Source organism: Eutrigla gurnardus (genome assembly GCF_963514095.1).
Source record: "Eutrigla gurnardus genome assembly, chromosome: 15".
NCBI classification, from domain to species: domain Eukaryota; kingdom Metazoa; phylum Chordata; class Actinopteri; order Perciformes; family Triglidae; genus Eutrigla; species Eutrigla gurnardus.
In genome coordinates, this window is record NC_139938.1 from 12,907,858 (window position 1) to 12,930,783 (window position 22,926).

The 22,926-nt window shown below is 42.9% G+C and overlaps 1 protein-coding gene across 1 annotated transcript; it reads right to left on the reverse strand.

Moving 5' to 3' along the window:
* Positions 1-5,214: 5,214 nt before the first annotated feature.
* smg6 (SMG6 nonsense mediated mRNA decay factor) lies at positions 5,215-17,482 on the reverse strand. Its single transcript, XM_084029513.1, has 19 exons — positions 17,368-17,482; positions 14,141-16,526; positions 13,790-13,982; positions 13,540-13,650; positions 13,351-13,457; positions 12,854-12,932; positions 12,530-12,640; positions 12,220-12,432; positions 10,752-10,813; positions 10,483-10,628; positions 9,812-9,925; positions 9,544-9,712; positions 9,086-9,305; positions 8,737-8,913; positions 8,362-8,520; positions 8,044-8,188; positions 7,594-7,856; positions 7,338-7,419; positions 5,215-7,245 (listed from the first exon to the last, which is right to left on the reverse strand). Exons 1-19 carry the CDS (start codon positions 17,456-17,458, stop codon positions 7,115-7,117), a joined length of 4,959 nt encoding a protein of 1,652 aa, XP_083885639.1. The 5' UTR covers positions 17,459-17,482; the 3' UTR covers positions 5,215-7,114.
* Between the last annotated feature and the right edge of the window lie 5,444 nt (positions 17,483-22,926).

The window sequence follows — 22,926 nt, forward strand, 5'->3', positions numbered from 1 at the left end:
ACAGATTGTGGCTTTTTTACTGAGTGGATAAAGTCAAAGTTCTCTAGCTACCCAATGTCAACAACGACACATCCCGACTTATGGTACTGTAAAAACAATGGCGAAAGGGGAGAGGAATGGAGTGACTACACTAAGACTAACACTAAGAGGATTTCACCCATTCCATTTCACTCACAGAGCTCCATTTAAACTCTTCTTGTTGGGATAAATGTCCCAAACGTCAACAGCACACCAAGTTTATTCTTAACAATAGACAAACTCAAAACAACACAAACAAAGACACGCTCCCTGTGGCACCTTCAACAAGACAACCAGGCATCCAAAATTACAAGTTTACAAGGTCATCTCAGTGATAAGGTTTGTCAAAATCAGACAAAAGCATGGCTGAATGTAAGAGTAACAAACTAAGCTGCAGCTAAAGCTGGAAAAAAAATCACATCTCTAAAATGTCTAACATTTGGGACTAAAACTGATTGAAAGGTGCTTAAAATGAGATTGGGAGTATTTGTATTGCCTCTCAACATAGCAACGGTTGAGTCGGCGGCTTGCAGCTAATGGTGCCAATAGTGCTCACAGTGCAAACAATGACAAAAAAAGTGCTGACAGAGTTAACAGCATTTAACTGAGGGGGAACAGGAGGATGGGTGCTGTACTTCAACAAGGGTGCCGTTATTTGGGGTGGCATTATCGTGAACATGCTTTTAGCGACCTTAGCCCTTGCTAGCAGCCACAGCTGTCTATGTCCCGACAGAAAAGACACAGTGTAAGCAACCACCGTCCGGTTCCCCCTCCGGTAAACACTGTTTGTACGGTTAATGCTGTTAGCACCTTTAGCTACGAACTGCTGGCTCAAGCATCGCCATGTTGGGAGCCATACAGAATGCCATACAGCAGTCCAAATGCTCACAATCTCATATCTTGCACCTTTACATATGCCCCTGTCGCCCCCTTACCCCGGTTCTTCTTGCTCTCAGTCTGACAAATCAAATATGCCTCCAAATGTTCAGCAGCCAGCCCCAATCATAGATCTCTAGCAGCTGTTTAGGGACTCCCTTTAAGGAAGAGGACCGTAACTTAATTATCTCACTTTATTTGAACTGCCATGTAATATGTCACTGTCAGTTCAGTTAGTCAACAAACAGCTAAAACCTAAAACCCCTGTCATTTGATTAGCCATTACGTTTGCCAGATAAAAATGTGATTAAATACAATGAAAGCCCTGTGGCATTATAATCAGAAAGCTATAAAAAGGGTCATACTATGTTGTTCATAAGTGCATTACATATCTCAAATCAAAAACAAATAAAGTTACAGTGCAAGTACTGCAGTGGATCATATTTGGGAAACCAGCACTTATTCTGCAGTGGCTGTCTGTCACTGACCGACTTGGATCTGGACTTCAGCAAGCAGGGCAGGCTTTGCTCCAGTGTCTAATCCATTTTTTCCTGGGAGACACTTAAATCCATTATGCAGTGTGCCCATATTCAGCACTGACACACAACTTTTGCATGGGCTGCTCATGCAGTGAGATATCCACAATAACAGCTGCGTACCTCTCATCATCAGATAGAAGTCCTTGTTGAAAGTAAAGAAGGGGAGCTGTCCCAGCCTACATGCACTGTTGTTTTGACAAGCATGCATAGGCATAAATTAACAACTGAAAGGAATACTGGTCTGCACATGTTACAGAGAACATCGGACAACAGGGACAGGCAGCCTAGTGGGAAAACTGTGAGAAGAGTCAGAGGACAGGTCGTACATGCATTAAATCCATGGTCAGTCTGCTCAGCGCAGTCTAAAGGCACCAACAAAGACTGCTCGTACTGCAGTGCTTACTAAAAAACAGCCAGTATGTATGACACGTAAAACGTGTAGGTGTTTGGTCAGCCATCAAACCATTGGACACACATTTGACAAACCACTCCAACACCGCGCAACGTGTCTCGGTTCGGTGAACGGTGAACTTGTTGCCACGACACTGACGTTACGCCTGATTTCACCACATTTTTAAAGTGTTGTGACAAAAGTCTTTGTGTAGCCGATGCAATGTGTCACGCATACATTAAGCGACGAAGTCACAGATAAGCCAAGAAGAAGAGTAGCATTAGCTCGCTGAGTGATAGCCGGAGTTACGCAATATCAACACACAGAACTGAGGAATGCGACTCACGTCTGTGCACAAAAAAAAAACAGCCATTAGCGGCAGATGGATGCTCCCCTTGTCTTTTACACAATAGTAATCACAATGACTTTTCAGACCCTCCTCTGCTAATGCTGCCTGTAAACACAATGTCAGGACATCGGCGTGAGGCAGACATAGAAAGAGATTTGACCAATGTCACCTACCGTTACACCGCTAGCTGTTTAGACAGTATGCACGTCCCTTGCAGATACGCACACTTCCAAAAACAGTTCCACTTAAGATAACGTTACAGCCACAATGAACATAAACACACGGGAGGGAGTGGCACTGCTTGGAACGATAGTTGCATAAAGCGGATTAGCAGGCTAACGTGGCTAGCTAACCCTTCTTAGGCAAAGCAATCCGTTAACATTGTGTACAACAAACCCCTCTGCTAGCTCGCTAGCCCCCGCAGTGTTATAATGTGCTCCACTGGCATTCATAACAAACACCTCCATGCTAACAACGGACAACCGAAGTCACCCAGCAAAAGCAGACTAAAATCTGTCGTTGCGACACAACATGCAAGTTGTGACAGCAACTTTTACTTAAAGCTAGCTGTCGAATAGCAACCAATCTAGTTAGCTTGCGTTGGCTAGCTAACCTATGTTCAAATCCACTGCAGCATGTTTCAGATCAAACCTGACAGTCGTTAGCAAAAATAACAACAACAAAAAAAAGCTCAAGTTAGCGACCAACTCACCTGGTTAAAATGAATCCACGCAGGTTGAGGAGTGGGGTGTGAATGGCTGATTAATCCAGTCGCCCTGGACACAGCAGAGTAAAGTGACTGACGCCAAAATCACAGACTAGGCGATGCAGTTCACAGAAATCAAAGTGTGAACTCGCTAGCTAGTAAGTTAGCAATGCTAATTCGATCATCTAAGCGCAACATTAATAGCTCTAACCAATATACTCAGTCACGCTGACTTCACGTCTACCGTTAACTAAATTGCTCACTTGAGCAACAGCCGTTGTCCTTGTCATGTAGGCTGGTCGGGCGCGGGGTTTGGTGATATCAAGCTGCCCTGGGCTGGCTAGTGTCGGCTGTCAAGCGTTAACTGTCACAGCGGACTCGTATGCGGGAAATGCTATCGGCTAACTAGCTAGCTGCTAACGTTGGGCAGTAGCTAGCAAAGTTTCTCTCCTCGCTAGGCAGTTGCCCTAAAAATGGCGGCGATGAGAATCGCCTCCCTTTCCACCGTGAGGGAAACCAAGGAGGGAATGAATCTGAAAAAGCAAAGAGTCGTAGCGGTAGCCGGCTTTAATTTAGACGAGTACACGTGTGTCACTTCTGAAGAGGCTCGTCGATGCTGTCCAGCTGTAGATGCTACAGGGCAGATGTTGCCCCCTCCCTATTCTTAGAGTTAAGTGCTGCTGTACCGTCCAGCAACTGCAAGCATGGGTGTGTTGTCTTTATCACACCACAACACGCATTGCATAGCAGGGGATGATCACTTACTTTGATTAGATCCTCTGAGTGACCTGACAGTTTGTACACTTTGAAACCATTGAAGGCATGTGGTGTGTGATGTACCTTACAGTCCACGTCCTATGATTTAACAGTATGGCACATGCCAGATTATGCCATATAGAAGGTTAAATTGACCCCAAACAGTTTGACAACTGATGCAAGTCCATTGCTGTACACTTGTCATCCCTTCACCTTGTTATGTTTACATGAAGGCGGCATACATTTGTGTCTCTGAGGCCTTAATTTACATTTCGTTAAGAGGTTCTAGTTCTAGCATGAAAAACAAGTTCAGCACAGGAGTGACACAACATCTCAGAGGATTACACGTGTAGCTGTAATCTGCATCGATAAAATATAGGATATATTCTGTGTGCATGGCAGCAGAGAGGTTAAAGATGGGCATTCCACAACAGGCTGCAAGGCTGAGAAGCCAATGGGCTTGCAGGATGGGACTCGGAGGGCTTTGATTGGTTGCTTGGCAGCCCTGTTGTCATGATGATGGGAATCGGGTCCTGCCTGTGTGGTCTGTATCTAGGCACAGAAGTACAATGAAGCAAATGATATGGATGGGTAGGCGGCAGAACTTTCTGTCCCTGTTACACACACCCACACACACACACACACACACACACACACACACACACACACAGAGACATATGTGTAAATGTAATGTAAATACATGGATCCCAGAGTATAACCATAGATGTTCATTCAAACTAGAAGTAAATATACATTTCTGATGATTGTGCTTTTTTTTCAACAGTTAAACACTGAAGAAGCAGCTCTCTTTCACGTATGCTCCCTGAAGATGACAAGAAGATCATAAATAGCTGCTTGTTGTAGAAGCGTGGGCTGTATCATGTAACAGTGAATAGTAGGAAGCATCCAAGCACTGACTTGTGTGCTTGTTGGTGCTCACTGTGCACTGAGGGTAAATCAGGACCGGACGGATCAAGTTCTCTATTTTAAAACATGTCTAGATTATGCTTATTAACCCCCCCATAACCATTCTGGTTCCTTGATCCCATCACTCCTGTCTGTAATCTACTTCTACCACCACACGAGGGCGCACAGATGCACATATTTTATATAAATATATAGGGAGAGAGTGGATTTGGTTGTCATAGGCTAAGCATTTTGTTGTTTCCTGTAATGTTTTTTTAAATTATTCTCTGGGCTAATATATTCTATTCTTTTCTATCATATCAACATTTGCATGTATAAAACTAATTGTTATACTCAGAAATATTTCAACTCTATCCAAGGTTATTTATTGTAGTCAAAATGTTAATTTAATGATCCAAATACCTTCACAAATTGAGGGATTCTAAAACATAGTGGAAATGGTAAGATTTGATGATCTGGCTGTGTATGTCTCTAAGATCAAAGTGAATGTGAATATGAAGAATCTATTTTTTGTACAACAGCTTCAGGGGCACAGAAGTGACTGCTTCAGTTTCAGAGCCCTGCATGCTGTTGGCTTAACTGGGAACTTGAATATAACGAGGCATTGTTAGCTTTTACAATAGTATGACATTTTTCATTTGCACATAAATGGAGGAGAAAAAAAACATGGCTTCAAATATTTTTTAATGATCGAAGATGAAAACCGAATGCGTGTTAAATTGATTATGTATTGACTACATTTGCACCAACACTGAAACACGGCAGCAGAGCCCCTTAACACGGTAGTTCGCATAACACTACAGTAGCACTAGAACAGAGGGGCTGAAAAAAACTAATCAACACGTTTCTAGGACAAATAGTTAAACATCAACTGCTGATGAATGTTGTAGCTGAGAGGGTACAGGACAAAAACAAAGCAGGGTAGCCACTTCTACATACAGTATTATTCTAAATCCATACGATCAAACTGCAAAGAGTGAATGATGAATCATGTATGATGCAACATAACAAGAGAACATTACAGAACACAGCATCTAGACACCATCTCAAATGTACAGACATATACCATAACTCAGCATCTTCTGACTGCATCTCCAAAAGCGATACAGAGCAAGCAAAAACACAAATATTATCTTCTTATTGTTTGCTGATAATGAAGCAATGAGGTGTTGCTTAAACTTGAACAGGCTGTAGTTTGTGGTGGTATATCTTATTTAAACTAAAGGAAAGGGAGAAGAGAAAGAAAATCACAAAATGAAGAGGAAAACATGAACTGGTGATTGAAAACGTTATGAAACGGCGGAAGTGGTTTGAACTGAAAAGCAAAAGATCAAGTGTAAAGATGAAAAGAAACTGAAAGAGTTACCAATAGTACTCGATAATAACATCTGCAAGTCGATATGAAGGACCAAAAGTTCTAACATCATGGATATCAACAAATCTTAATTTCATATTGTTTAGTTTCAAATTAGGGGTGAAATTTCTCTCAAAGAGCTAAATCCCATAGAATAGTGAACCTAGCAGAATATTCTGAAACTGAAAACTTTGCTCTCAGATCTGCAAAAAACATTTGTATTCATAAAATTATAGTTGTTTTTGGAAAAGAACTTTGCAGATGCATATTATGAGAAGCTACAAAAATGGAAGGATGGCCTCCAAAGTGGAAACATTGGAGAAATGGAAAATATTTTTACACAAATGTCTCAAGTAACGAAAAAAAAAAAAAAAAAAAAAAAAGTATGAACTGATGTTTTTATTTTGTTGACTTGTCCATAACATGTCCTTACAACCCAGGCTTAATAATAGCATCAAGCTGGAGGAACAACCTAAGTCACCAAACAGGCACTGAGCTCTTTCTGAGAAGCAGGAAATACTCTAGCTTCATGCGATTGCTTGGAGGTACTAAAGTTGCACAAGGGCTCAATTAACCCTCACGACAACCAGCCACATTCTACTGTACTGACAAAGACTGTGCTTCTCTCCACCTTTATCTCAGCTCTGCTGTAGAGGCAAAAGCAGTCCACGAGACTGGACCCAAAGAGAAGTGTGTGATGGCCTTTATTACTGTTGTTAGAATTAATAAAATGACCAACACTCTCCTTCTTTCTCTCCGTCTCATTCTATCATCAGCCTCACATTTGAACAGAGCTAGCAGAGTACACACTCACCAACTAGGCACAAAGACTCAAAGCTGGACCAGACAACTTACAAATGCAATCACTCCTTTTTTTACCTGTTTCCTCTCTACCAGTCCGGCCTTCCTGAGACTTGTCAAGTCTCCCTGCCACTTTCTGCGGAAGCTCACTGATCTTACACATACATACACACACACACACACTTCATCAGAAGGGGGAAAAAGCTCACTGAAACCACCCTACTCTCATTATATTTGCTTGTATTTCAGATGACGTGGTTCTACGCTTTCTTCATCATTTCCTCTCCCCTGTTAACTCCTCTTCTTCTTCTTTCTCTGCTTAAGTGTGTCTTCTCTCGTGGCTGAGTGGCAAGCAGGCTTCAGCAGTTGGGTTCCCTTGATTCCAGCTTAACCTGGTTCAGCCCACTTTGGCCCAGGTGAGGAAAGCAGGGATGTCTCGCACTGGGACATTGTGGGTCAAAGCTTTGACACGCAGGTTACGGTCATCTGTAAGGAGCACCACCTCCCTTTGGAGCTTCACTGTCCCATCTGTGGGGGGGGGGGGACACATGCAAAAAATTACATATTTGCATGTGTTGGGGAATCTGAACACTGAAAGAATGACACACAATGTTACATACTTCTCTTATCAGGCATGACGTCTTTTGCCTTGTCTTTGCAGTAGTGGAGGCAGCTGGACAGAATCACATCATCATTGGTACCCTGAGGCAAAATGGAAAATTAAGCCACATAAAAAACAAGTAGTAATGCTCCATGATCAGTCAGCCATTGCGTCCCAGCAAAAAGAACAGCCTTATTTCATTGCATTTGAAACCAAATTAACAAAACGTAATAAAATTCAAATAGATTTTGAGGTAGATATATTTAGACTTTCACCTGCTGTCCAGAAGTGTCTTCACTGCGGAAGGCAATAGACTCGAGCTGATTTCCTCTGCTTGTCAGAGCTCTGAGGTATGGCTCCCTGGCTTCGAATCCTTTCTCTAGGAAAGCCACTGCCAACCGAGCCTTCTCCTGCACAGCCTGCACATGGGCTGCACTAACATTATAGTTGCCACGACCGCCAGTGCTGCGTCCTCCTGACCCCAGTCCTCCACCAAAGTTGTCCTGGCCTTTAGCCAAGCCATCCAACTCAGTAATCACTAAGAGAGATAAAGAGAGAGAGAACACATAAACACCATGAGTGTATATAAACAAAGATGTCCTGTTTCTCTATAGAACACTAAACACATCAGGCATTCTTATCATTTTAAACATGTCACAACATCACAATTTAATCCTCTTCATCCCTCTTACTAGAGAGCGTACTCATACTAATTCCCTTCTTACCGATGAGTGGCACGACTATTATGTATGTTCCACACTGAAGGAGTCTCTTCAACCCTCCCAGGTGATCAATGAATCCATTGGTATCTGGAACCAAAAAGAGGGGCCGCACTTCCAGCTCCAACTGCCCGCCTGTCTGCAGCACTGCCTGGAACACACACGTTAAATCTGATTAGACACTCAAAATCATTCATTAATTTTTTTCAATCCCCTTTTCATTATTCATTTAACCTTTAAAATGTCAGAAATACAGACAAACACCATCACAGTTAATATACAGATTTGAATATCTAATGTTATGAAGGTTCATATCTGCTTTACCTGTATTTTATCCCTGCGCTTCTGTTGCTCCGCCAGTTTGTTGGTGAGTGCGTGGTGTCTCGCCTTCAACTGTCTTATGTCATTCTCACTGTCTCCCGCCTCCTCATCTCCTTCTGATGCAGAGAGAGATGACTCTGCCTCGACTATGACATCATCAGGCTGACAAACGGACACAGACACAGTTAGGACACATTTTCAGCAGTTTGGACTCCACTTTTTTTAACATCCTCTGCTGAACTGCAATGAAGATTAAAATTTACACAATTTGTCAGACAAAGTTTGAAAGAATAGAGTGCTCTAGAGATGAACAAAAAACCAAGTGAGCTAAGTTAAGACGAAAGCTTCTAAGAGAGAAACGAGGAGAAAGTAAGTCACCTCTTTCTCTGTTAAAGAATCCTGCCTGATCCTTGTATCCACTGAGTGGTTGGATGGAGAAGTCGCCACAGAGATGTATTTGCCTCCTTTGAAGGCCAACAGAGGCTCTTCCTGTCCACACAAAGCTTCCAGAAAGTACTTCAGCACCGTCACTCTCTTACAATCCGCTGCAATTGCCTAAGGGAAGAGAATGGAGGTATAAAAGTGGACAACTAGGGGTACATGTTCAACCTGGCACATTGAAGGTGAAAGAAGAAAGATAAGTAGAATATTCAGTAATTCCACAGGAGTGAAAGCATTTACCAGGGCTGCAATGGTAGATTATAATGAAATACACCTTTCCACTCACCATGTCAGTGTGTCCGTCTGTGTAGCAAGGCTCCTGTGGTGCAGCAAGCAGCGGTACAAAGCCAGCCAGCAGCTGGTCCTCCTTCAATTGCAGCACAGTCAACTCCTCATCTCCCTCCACTTCTTCAGTGTCGGCTTTGTACAGCGGGACTTCCTCGTGGTTCACCCGAGCCAGCACATTACACAGGTCAGCCAAGCACTGCCAGACATCAGGGCTGCCACTTGATAGAGAGGAAAAGACACAACTGACGATGAGGACTGAGTATTTTAAAGTAGTAAGTAATAATAATGACTTTATCTATATAGCACCATTAAAAACAACAGTTTACAAAGTGTTTTTGATAGTAGAATATAAATATGGTCAGGTATCATTGTTGTCTTTACAAATTGTTTCCATCGCCGAAAGTGGCCAGGTCTGACCAATGAGAACTGGCCAGCCTGCAGGTTTAAAGCACTCACTCCATACTGCACGGTGGTGGGTTCCACTGTTCTGGTTGTCCCAACATCCAGTCAGACCAGACCTTGATACTTGGCAGTAGTTCTTTAAGGTCCAATGGGAAGGCAGAGACCCTCACCATACCCTCCAGCTCCTCCCCTTTACCCTCCTCCTCTCCATCTGCCACGGGAGCTGTTTCAAAAAGAGACGTTTTGAAAATGCAACACCTAATGCTAGCAACAGCAAAACGGGAGTGAAGAGTAACATCTTACAGGTACTGTGTGTGCGTACCTGCAGGAGTATCCCTGAGCAGCTCTGTGCAGCGCTGCACCAGTAGTGCGAACATGCCGAGACCCAGGGCAGTGCTCTGCTCTTGTAAAACGGACCGCACTTCTCCTTCTTCACCTGACAAACAGAGACAAGAATTTGAAACAGCACTTCCTCAACACTATCAATATCACCACTGAATTGTGTGCAGACCCAGCATGAGTGTGTATATTTCTATTATCTCTGCCAGGAGAATCATGCAATCACTTGCATGTGTGCTTGTGTCCATGAACGAAAGTGCACCTCTGTGTCCGTAATCTGCTGCAGCGAACGGCATAATATTTTGTATGGCTAGGTACAGCTGCATGCTCAAGGACCTCTTGTGGTTGTGGTGACTCAAACTTTCTCATTACTCTTAACAAAAATGTCTTGCAGAGAGACTCCTTTCCACATTACTGGGGGCACACAGGCCCTGCAACACTCTTCAGCAGGAAGGATGCTTGTATAGGAGAGTAGCCAATGACTCATTGGTGGGCTGTAGCATCTAACTGAAAAAAGCACCTGAATCAGCTGCAATGGGGGCTTCATCCAGACCCTGGCTTGCTTAAAACATTCTGATTTGCTGGCATTAAAGCTTTGAAGCAATATTTGCTGTTTGGATATGAAAATAATGGTGTGCGTGTGTGCAGCATCACCTCTGCTGTGGGCATTGTGTATGGTGAACATATTGATGGTGATGATCTGCAGCATGTGCGTGAAGCCCATTAAGGACGGGCCATGCTGGAGCAGTATCTTGAACTCCTGCAGAACACGGCTCGCCACTCCCGGGAATGATTCCATGCTGTGTAGGCAAGACACACACATTCATTTACAAAATACAGAAATAGCAAACACGCAAGAAACACACCAAAATAAGCAATTCCTTCAAAAGCTTAAGAGGTGGAATACATGAGACATCACCCACCCCACTTTGGTGAAGAGCTTTCCATGTGCATGCAGGAAACTCAGGATGAATCTCTTATTGAGCTGTGGGAAAAAAGAGAAGGCAGAAACAAAAAAGCATTGCTAGCCATTTAACAAGTTTTTTTGAGCTACAAGCCCTACGGCACAGCACATGACAAGTGAACACGTCTTCATCCAGTGACAGTGATGAAGCACAAGGAAAAGTTTGGAGCCGATGTCAATATTTTAACGCACAAGAGAATTGGAACAATTGGGGTGGGAGGCAACAGAAGGCTACTGAAGGTGTAAGGAATCGATACACTTCAAAATGCTTCTTCCAACAGGACATATGACAAATACTTAACAGAAACCAATTACTATGGAGAGAGAAAATTGATCGGTTGAAAAGCAAATAAAGTTAAATGGAAATGGCAAACATAGTGACTTTCTGCATTTGTGTAGGATATTTAAAAAGATAACAATCAACAATATATTTTTATCATATTTAAATAAATGTCTGTTAAGCCACGATCGCCAAATTGGTAACATAGTGGTAATTAAACCTACGGCCCTCTGATGAAAGCCCTGGCAACATTCATAGTTAAAATCACAAGCAGCAATCTCCGGGAAGTGAAATCATCATAGTGAAAGCAATTACTACTTATCACCACAAGTGCCACTAAATAGAACAAAAAGAAAATATTTAATATTGTAACTTTAAAGTGCTATAAGAATTATCACTGGGACTGCTACACTGCATGTGAAGAAAGTTGTACTCAAAAAGTTAAAATGGTGATTTTTCACTACAAAAATCCCCCACTGCTGACAGCAACCAATCATCATTAACTCACATGAAATTAACATAAATCAGATCAGAACCACCACACATTAAAGTGATATGTATCCAGCTTTAATCATCCGATAAAATTGGTTGCCCCTCGATTCACACTCCAGGGAAGACATCACCAGAAAGACCTAGAACCCAGTAGAGATTGTATGTCTCATGGCTATCTGCAATATTTGCCACAATGTCACTTGGGAGGCATTGACAGAAGATGCCCTAGAAAATCCATCCATAGTTGCATCCTCTCAAAAGCAACTATGGCAACTGACACAATAGGTTACAAAATGAATAGATGGATGTCCAATTACTTCATATAAAGAATTGTGAAAAGAGCCTGTTCCACTAATACATACACTGTGAATTATTGTAAAGTAAAATTGAGGGCCAAATAACTAAATGAGGGCAAAGAGGGAGTTAAAAACAATGACAACAAGATTATTGAAAAAGGTAATAAAAATAAAATGATGACGGAAATAGAGATGTTAAGGACCGAGGGAATAAGAGGAAAGAACTACATAAAAATATGTATAAAAAATGTGCACACAGAGAGCAGTGTCTTTGAGTGCGTGCATGTAAAGGCATTTGATGTATGGTAGTATGTCCATGGTCGTATGGAAGAGAGCACAAAAGAAAGAAAAGATCTTACATCACTAGCGCTCAGACTGCCCAGCTCTCCATCCTGTTCAGAGTCTCTGCTGGATTCACTACCTCCTCTCTGAGAGGATGGGGTTGCTTGTCTGCTGCTGCGAATCCAAATCTCCACACGTGCTCCATCAGCACCTCTTCCTCTTCCTTTTACTGCGGGGCCCCTGGAGCCTCCTTCGTGCTCCTGTCTCCTCCTTCTCTCAAGCTGCTCTGCCTATAAGAACAAGGTCTGTAAACAAGAAGCCCTTGTGCTGCCCAAAGTTTTTGGTCAAAGAAAAAAAACAAGTTAATGATGGAAGTTTGTGTCCAACCTTGCGCTTAGCTTCCTCAAACAGACTCATCAGGCTTTCCTTTGCAGTCAGGATGGGGTTGGAAGCTGCCAAGCTGCGCATGTAATAATAAACAGCATCCAATTTCCGCTTCTGTAGATATGAGAGGTGAAAGGAGAGTAAGTGAAAAGAGGTAGCCTACAAAAGGACACACACCGGGTGGATGTGAACAGGCCAGGACTCTTGGTTTCTATTTTTCAATTATTCCAGGCACATATCAAGAGGAATGTCACAAAACACAAAAATAAGGTACATAATTAAAATCCAACACTCAACCTTCCATGTCTACTTAAAAGAAACACCTACTGTATATACTGCTAGCAGGGCCAGCTGGTTGTATGGTCGTCCATTTTTGGGGGCAATCTGCTGGGCTTTCAGGTACCAGCTACAAAAATGAAAGTTGTAGTCATGAGATGCCATCAGAGAAACTTTTGGAAGATTTTGCAAAACGTTGTACTGCTACTTTAAATGATTTGCATCTTATAGGTCATACACAGCTAGGAAAAAGCTTTCTCTATTATGGTAGGGATGTTTTTTTGTCTACAGAATGTTATAAGGCAGGTAGCATCTCAGAAAAAACGAGTCCAAGACTGGGAATGTTAAACAAGCTGTCATATATTGAGACTTGTACAGGAATTTCCAACTCCTGACCACTTATTCTGGGACTCAAGAGTGACCAGATCTCAACACTGTAGCCTCCTGATTCAGTCGGAAACAGATGTTTAATGCCAATACAAATCCAGCACCCTTGAATGCGTGGAAAAGATTTCACAATACAAGAGAATATTTGAGTTGCAGCCTACCTGCGCGCCTTGCCATAGTTGGCTGACTCACTGGCTTGCTCCCGGTAACGCGCTATATCGCCCAGACAGATCATGCAGCGCTGAGCACTTATAAGTGCATACTTAACCTGAAAAAGACCACATTCAATTTTAAGATGCATTATTTGACAAATCAACCATGTTACGTGCACATGTTGAGTATCCCTTTACCGTTTTACGTAACGGCCGAGCCCTGATAGCCATGCAATCCATATAATCCTCCAACTTAAACTGGTACACTGTCTGCAGCTTCTGAAGCAGCGCATCAAAGAATAGTGCCCCCTGTAAAATACACACAATGACCACAATTGACAAGTAAAGAAAATATAAATAGATTAGGGATCTTACTGTAGATGTTCAATGCTAGTAGCAATAACCTCCTTATTTTGTGAAACCCTGCCCTTTCCCACACATTCCTTACCTCATCAAGCAGCGTGAGCAGCTTGTTTCTAATATGTGGGGCGTTGTCATAGTTGGGGTCTTTGAGTAGTTGTCGGAAGCGCTCTATGACCTGGTAAAAGACATTCTTCCACAAAGCCTGATCCACGTTCTGAGCGTCTGAGTAGTCGATGTCGGTCAGGATTATCTGCTCATATAGCCCTAAAAGGTCAGCTCTAGAAAACAGGAGAGCATAACAGAAAAATGCTTTCTCAATACGTTTACTGACTCAGTTCTGTTGAGTATATTATTAATTATTCCAAAAGGGGCAAATGATAGCCAAACAAGTAAAAGACAAAAAAGTAAAACACAAACATTTCCCCCCCATCCTCACCTGAACTGTGCCATACGATCGAGTCCATCAGCACTCACTCTGTCCCTGGACAGCAGGTTACTGAGTTGGAGCTCCTGTGCATCCGCAGCCCTCAGCAGCCTCCCCAGCTCCCCTCTGGCTTGTTGCTCTGCCTCTTCAAATGTCAGACTAGCAGCTCCACCAGACTGGGTATTTCCTGCTGCCCTGTAACTCCCAGAGAACTGACCCACACCAGGAGCCACGTACATACTGTTAGGGGTAGCCATTGGATATGGCCCCATATGATAAGGATATGGATAGCGTTGATTGGTGGTCCCCCCTGGACTATGTGCGTTGCTGGTGGGCATGGGATAACAATAAGGGTTGTCTGAGTTTTGGAATTTATAGTAGGCAATGGCAGCAGCCTGCTGGGATCGAAAATGCTCTCCCTGTCCGACCGGAGGACTGCCCGATACCTCATCGTCTGTGTCTAGAAAGTGAAGTTGTCCATATCCAGTCCCCGTCTGAAGATATATAGGCTGTTGGAGGGATAAATGCTGGGTGCTGGTAAGAGCAGGTTTCTGGTCAGGGTTATTTGGATCCCAGAGTCGTCTCACTCCTCCTCCTCTGCTTCCTCTACTCCTGCAAGCTCCTCCTCCCCTAATTCCACCAAAAAGAAGCCTTTGCCCAACCTCAGGTGAATGAGAGATGTCTGTGCGGGCTGGAAGCACTAGGATACCTCCACCTCTGCCACGAGGAACCATGACTGGCTTGCGATGTTGCGACGACCCACTATTTGTTGCAAAACCCGTCTTTTTTTCAAGAGAAACCCTCAGGATTCCCCGACCTCCAACTTTGTTTCCCTTTCGTCCGTTCCTTTCTTCGCCTAGTTCTTCCTCCCCAACTCTTCTCCTCCTATCTTCTGCTAAGTCACTCATCTCACTCCCTTCATGTGATTCTGTAGATGATTCCCCATTGGTTGTCCAGCTTCTTAAATGACTCCTTCGTCTATCTCCACTATTAGCCATCCCCTCTTTGTTATTGTGCCTAGGCTCCAGGCACGGATGCTTGATATTCTCCACATCCATCCCAAGTCCAGGACCATCCAGGCTGGTCACACTGCTAGCTGAACTACTGCTGTAAGTTCGATTCCGTGAGCGCCGGATATCTGATTTGGAGTAGCGTTTTGAGGTCGGTGTTGTGATGTTTGCATTGGATTTGTTCTTATCGCCTCTTTCTACAGCCCTGTCCGCATTTCTTTCCGTCTTTGCATCTTTCTCAGCGTCTCTGGACCGGTTGTTGTTGTTGTCTCCTCTTTTGCGATTCTCTCTTCCTTTGCTTTGGTGTGCCTCTCCTGTTTTACCTGCTTTGTTATTCCGATCTGCTTCGGCAGCTCTCCTGTCCTTTTCCTTCTCAGCTTTCCCCTGGTTGCTCTTTCCGCCACCGCCTGCTTCATCTTCTCCTCTCCTGGAATCCTGATTCCTCACTTTTTCCTCCCCACCCCTTCTCCTGCGGTTTCCCCTTTCCCGCTTCTTCTCTACCTTTTCATCTTCCTCTTTTGTTCCTCTCCCATGGTCTCTCCCTTCTTTAACAGTCGTTTCCTCTCTCCTGCAAGCTACCTCTCCAATCGCTTGGCCTTCGCATTCCATCTTAGCCTTTTCTTTCATGGTTAGTTTTTCTACTTTGCTGGTAATTTTCTCCACTGATGCATCAGAGGGTAATGGTTTTTTTTCCGAATCTTGGTTTGCCTGCTTTCTGTTTATTTCATTGGATTTAGACAATTTTACATTTCCCTCTAGACCTTTTACTTCATTATCCTTCCTTTCCTGCTTCTGCGGGGCTGTTTTTTTTATCCCTTCCTTTTCCCCTGTACTCAACTGGGATTCTGGCTCAGTTTTCTGCTTATTCTTCCCAGGAGGAGGCTTATCCTGCTCTTTTTCAACTCCAGAGTCTTTTCCCCCGACATTCCTCCGACTGCCTGGTTGATAAAACTCTCGGTCTGGTTTGCGGGCCTTCCTTGATGGCCTAGCAGCTCCGGCAGGTTCCTGGTGTTCTCTATCATTTTCAACAGAGCCTTTCTCGTGACTTGCTTCTGATTTAAGCTGCGAATGGCTGCCCTTTCTACAGTTCTGAGTGTTATTACCAACACTTTTCATCTTGTCTTCTTCCCATTTGTCGGCGCCCGCCCCACCGTCTGTGCATCCATGTCTCTCTAAAACTTTTTCAGAGGCACCCCTTTTCTCACTCTGTGGTGGGTGATCATGGTCATGTGAATCAGCAGCCGGGGGATCACTTTGATAAGTTTCTCCCTCCTCACTGTCACGGTGACACCGTCCATGTCCTGCTACGGGTTGGTAGCGCTGTAGTTCAGGGCGCTTTGCTTCACACTTCCTCTGCTGCTTGTGTACGGGATGCTCCTGTTGCTTCTCTGTTGATAGAAAAACACAAAAACAAATTAATCAATGTCTGGGACCCAAGATCATTTTCAGCTGCAATTAATATGCATTTGGCGTGAAAGAAAAGTTCATCCAGTTCAATGGTTTGTCTAATTAATGAGTATTCTTTGAATCGTTTTTGGACAACAATGGTGGGGTATCGCACAGAAGGGCAAGCTATAACAGGCTCTTAAAGTGGGATTTGTTCACAATAAGAAAAATTATCAATATATCAATAACACTAGTTCTGCCTGTTTGGAACCAAGTCACTGGAAATATCACAAAGCATCTTAATGGAATTGTTAAAAAAAAAAAGAAAAGAAAAGAGAAGTAAATAAACTTGCTTTAAAGTTACTTCCCACAACATGAAATACACACTATTTACAGTTGCCTACTTTTTAGATAACGACTTTAAATAAACCATGTCTTCTCTTCGGTAGAAAACGAAACTGTAACGTTGACGCTAGTTGACGTCAGTTTATTATCTAACGATAACTAACGTAGCGCAACGTTATCGTCCCATTCGAATATTACGTACATATTAATTAAACGTATGTACTTGAGGTAAAATATGATTAGAGTATGAATGTAAGAAATCGAGTTAAATCGCCGCACATAAAAGGTTGGTGTCGTTTCGGTTGAAGGGGGCGTTCAAAACCGCGCGGGATCAAAGAATGGACAGGCGGATAGCTAGCTAGCTAACAACATTAGCTGGTTACAAACTTAGCAACTCCGAAGGCTACTTTTCAGCGAACTTGGAGTACTCCTTCGCTTGAATGTATCGACCTTTTTCACGAACGTCTTGCTTCCAGTATCGACTTCACTTCCTCTTACCTTTCTGACAGTCAGTAATATTGATTGGTTTCGACGTTACAGCTCTGAGTTCCGCAGCTGAGATTCGCACTCTGTCCAGTTCGTTCGCCATCTTTGCTTTCACTAAAACAACAAACACAACAAGTATGGTGGCTCAGCTGGATCAAACCAAAGCCAGCTATTCAGCGGGTGATATCGCAGCGAAGGCACATGGGTAATGTAGTAAGAAGCCCTTGCAATTAAACGTAACCGGTTTGCGTTTCCGGTCCTTTACTTTGATAACATTATCATTATCCGAAATTACACAAAACATATAGGTAAGAGTTCTGCATTTAAGATGTTACTATTATACTATTATTATTTAACTCACTATCGTGTGACTTCTAGGCCCTATAACGTTACAAATGTCATTTTTAGACCAAAGGACGATACAAAAAGTTTGTAGGCTATTAGTCTTGAACAGAAAATACTGTAAATACTTAATACTTAATACTTTCTTTTAGCCTGCTTATTTTATTTATTTCTATATAGTATTTTTTGTTGTTGTTTACTGTGACTATAATCTTAATTTTCGACTGTATATTCTTTCTAGGCTCGTTTTGTCTTGTGTCAATCTCTTGTTACTTACGATATTATCATATACTATTTGTATAATCAGTAATATTTTTAACATCTTCTAAAAAAACATGTTATGCTGCTTGTTCTACCAGAAATCAATTTATTATAAAGAGCAGATTAACAAATAGGGACAATATCTTGCCAACAAATCTATTTGTACAGTTATTTCATAAAATAAAAAGTTGTTCATGTTTGCCCAAAGTGTTCCCAGTCGTTCACCAGGCTAAATTGTTCTATCTGTAACGGCCCTTATTACATTCCTACCTATACATGTAAAATTATTTAAATATTATTTAAGTCTACGATAAATAATAATGAAGTCTATGATTAATTAATGTTTTCTGTTACATTCTGACAAAATGCATGTATTACATAAATTCTTACTTAGGTCTTGACCTACATATAAGGACTGGGGGAAGGGGCCTTAAAGGTCTGCACATTATATAAAGAAACAGACAGATACAGTATGTGTAGGCTAACCATCAAGTCTACACAATAGCCACTAGATGTCAGGATTGATGACTTATTCTACTTTTTAGCCAGAATGTCCTATCATCCTTTGGATTGGCCCAACAACAAACTTTCTCCCATCTACTTTTGTTTTCCATCTATATGTGAAAATAGTACAATATCTCGTCCTTGTCACGTATTTCCTCTCATGTCTTCCACTCATGAATTATAAACTGACAAAGTGGACAAGGAGGGGAATTGTGAGACTGCAGAAACAAATTACAGAAACATACACAGACACACTGTGTAGTGCATGGGTATACGGGTGCATGGGAGGCTTCATGCATGTATGCACGTATGAGGAGGATGTGTGGAGAGTTCAGGCCGACATCGTCGGTGTGGCTGATGCTAGAGTAAACAGCTTCATTTCCCTAGCAACACCAAGTTAAAGGGACAGAGTCTCGTGTCCTTCCTATAAATCTCCCACACATGATTCTTCATCTGCAGCAGACCTCCTATTTTTCCATACACGCTTGTTCATCGTGTCACTAAATTATTCATGCGAGGTGCTGGATGGTTCACTTCTTTGGCATAGTAATCAGATATGTCTACACATATAACTGTGTGTGTATAGAAGTTACTTTTGCCCTAACTTGCGCATCACAGTTTACCCTGAAATCACAAAGCAGGCAGGCAACAGAGAGAGAAAATTGGACTAATTACACAATTTTACAGAGCATCTATTTATCTTTTTTATTACATTTTCTGTTTATTTAAAAAAGGTTTCAATTTCAAGGCTTTTGTTTTTTTTACTCTGTCTTATTTCATTATTGTTTGTCATAAACTGTGTAATTAATTAATTTATGTGAAGCACTAAACTTAAATTAGGATGTCATGTCGATCATGTAGATCATGATTTTGTATGATTATCATTACTCCACTCATTAACTCCGCATCCGTTTTTCATTTTGTCATGATGATTATTTGTATGTGGTATAAACAATAAGTCACATTGTGTATGAATGTAGAATGCTGTTTTGATGTAGCGCTAGTGGCGTCCCTTGATGAAGCGCTGGCACACCAGGGGTTGTGGAGTGTTTCGTGTCTGCAGTGAAGAGGTGTGGGAGGGAGGAGGGGGGGGCTGCCGGAAGTGGTGGGCGTGTGTCTCCCCGTGTGTGCGTGAGTCCGTGTGTGCTTGTGTGTCTCTGTGTATGTGTGCAGAGTTCTGATTGTCAGTGCTGCACCACAGTGCAGGTGGAGCAATGCAGGATGATAAGAGACACAGAAGGACAGAGAGGGGGAGGAAGGGAGGTGGGGAGACCGAGAGAAAAAAGGAAGCGAGGTAGAGAGGTGAGGAGGCATGATGCAGGAGAAGAGAACGGGAGGAGAGACTGTGAATACAGATGAGAAAAAGCGGGGGAAGCAGGGAGTTTTTGCAGGTGAATATCTGACACCAGGGGGTTTCTCCATATCTCGATGGCTCCTGCCCCTATCTCATCTTCACTCTCTCTCCCTCTCTCCCCACTGGGACACTGGGAGGTGGGAGGAGATGATTGTTAGAGATGACTGGAGGGGAGGAGGAGGACCGACGGGTGAATACAATCAGCGGAGAAAGGTGGAGAGACAATCGCGGGACACCGTGGTTGAGGATGGAGCAGATTGAAAATGCAGGGGTTACAAAAGCAGGGTAACAAATACACGAGAATGAAAACGGCAGGGAGTTGAAAGTGGGGAGGACTGAAATGGGATCCACACGAGTGGTGAGAAAGCCAGAAATGAAGAAGGCGTGTGTAGGAGAGACAGACAGAAAGACTTGCGTGACGCATATTTGCTGGCACTAGATGTTTGGAGTGTATCCATTTCAACTGGGTTTTAATGTATAATTCACAAAAAGACATTGTGAGTGACGCGTCAGTGCAGAGGAGCCACATTTTAAACAAAGAAGGCAGAATGTAACACAGATTTTAGCAGTGGAAGACTGTAAATTTGTGACCTCATTCCATAAAAGTTTTATTAAAGACGTTAATCAAAGACTAAGAGTGTATTTCATTGCTCCTGACTGTGTTGCCCACTAACAACAACACCTTTTCGACCCTTAATAGTAGCTTCAGTGTTGTTAAAATCATCTTATCCACATGGCCTCATTCAGGATACATTCGGGATAAGCTTATTCCAACTCTTCATTGCAGCTTAGTAACATTTTCAAACTCCAAATGTTTTCAGTGGCTTCACTTTTCCATAAAATAATATATGTTCTTATGCTGAACATTCTGCCAAAATTCAACTTGGTATCTTTTGCAACCTCAGTTGGGATTTTCACTATAAAGTTCTGCGCATTCGATCAATATTTGGCCGCAGCCAACAAAAGCTTTGTTCAAAGAGAAGCCTCCAGTGTTATTCCTATTAAAAGTTATGTTTTAACTGATTCTTTTCTTATATGTATTCGGTACTGGAACAAAATTAAATTGATTGCACACAGCGTGAGTTTGTAATGAAGCGGGTCAGTGAGGTTTTTACAGCTGATTTTGAGACATGCACTTACATGGAAACTCCTGCTTTATTTCCACTAGGTTATATACGCAGCACACACTAATATACCAGGATATGAGTGTAGAATATTAGGACATGGTGTGGACATAAATACAGAAACATGCTACTTTAAACATCCCCGGTGATCTGCACTGAAGAATTCCAATGATCCTCATGCTGAATTTAAACAGATGCACTCACTCACTCAAACACTGCCCCCCCCCCCCCCCCTCCCACCCCCTCAACACATGAAAGCCCACACTGGTACACCCTAATACACACATACAGCTGTCTTTGCACATTAATTACATTCAGCATATGACTTTGGCACAATGTTGTGAAGTTCTGTGTGAGTCACAGTCGGAGTTGCAGCAGATCAGACGAGACGGCGTATGACTTTGCAAAAGGACAGCCCATGTAGGCATCCTCTGCCACAGATGCTCTGTGAATGTAATGAAATCATGGGAATAATCTCGTCATGTGCATCTCAGGTAAGTCAATTTTGCTGGAGCCATTTAATTGCTTCCAGAAGCTGAGGAACACATGTCGCCGTGGAAGTACGCGTGTCATTATATCCATGTTTCTTTCTCCGCCTTATTCACACACACACATATTCAAAGTTTCTGGGTTCAGAAATTCTCTCTCTGCTCAGGCACGCGTGTGAGTGTGTGTGTGTGTGTGTTTGTGTGGGTGGATGTGGAGTTGCTGCTGTGTGTGTGAGTGTGGGTTCGCGAGCTCACAAATCTTGCAGGCAAAGACGAGCACGGAGACAGTAGAGGTAACGACGCGGGGGCGAGAGGGGTTTCACTAATAAACACCCACTCTTTCAGAACCTCCATCTCACTCCGTCTCACTCCGACACCCCACCACCACCACAAACACACTCCTCCCTTGCTCTCCTTTGACAGAATCCTCATTACGGGCACGTTTGGCAGCACAGAGTCCTCCTCCCTCCCTCCCTCCCTGTCTCCATCCCTCTGCTCCTCTCTAGCTTTTTCATTTGCTCATTCTCTCTTACCCTGCTCATTGCATTCGAGCCAACTTGGCAATCAAAGGGAGAGAAAACACAAATGAGAGTGGAGGGGGTGTTGTGGGGGAGAGGGGGCAGGGGAAGGGGTGGTTTGGGGGGGTGGGTGGGGAGTAGGCTCACTGGGATTTCAGTATGAGTCAGAATGGGAGAAAGGGAGGTGGGAAGGCAAGGTAGGCGGTTGTGAGGAGAGAGATGAGTGTATGGAAGGGATGATTTTTTTTTTTATGTTTCTTTCTCTCTTATCTGACTGCAATCTCTGTTTGGAATACAGATGAGGAGATAGAAAAGGAGCCAACAACTGGGCATGACAGGCAGATGAGAGATTTGAACAGGAAATGATGAGCATCCTGATTCAAAATCCAACTTTGACATATAGGCAAGCGGAATATGAGTCGAAGGCAGACGGCCTGAGGGTTGATTGCTTGGTGTCAAAACAAGAGGCAAAAGGTTTTAATGTTTACAAAATTACGAAAGAAAAGATGTTGAAAAGATAAGTAAAATATAATATTGGAGCGGTGTGTGGGTGTGTGTTTATGGCACTATGGGGCCGGTGTAATATTAAGGAGGGGGGACGTGAGGAAGTACTCCATTCACACTATTTCCGCCATTCATCCCCCTGCTTGCATATTCATGTGGGGTGTAGTGGGAGGATATTGGATTGTGTATGCTTGTGTACACATACTTGCATAATGCTTACCCTCCGCTTACACGTCAGCACATTTATATTGCCAGTTTGGTGGCAGCCAGTGGAGATTCTACGGTTTTGCGGCCCAAGGCTGAGAGATTTGCACTCCTCTCAGTTCTGTCATAGTTTCTGAGGCGAGTTTCCTCTAAAAGAGGAAGAAATATTGAGCGTGTGTCACTGACCAAAATGTAATAAACCGACTGAATACAATCTTAATGTTGCACTTTCCTCTGTGGGTGTATTGTTGATTTCTTACTGTGCTGCAAGA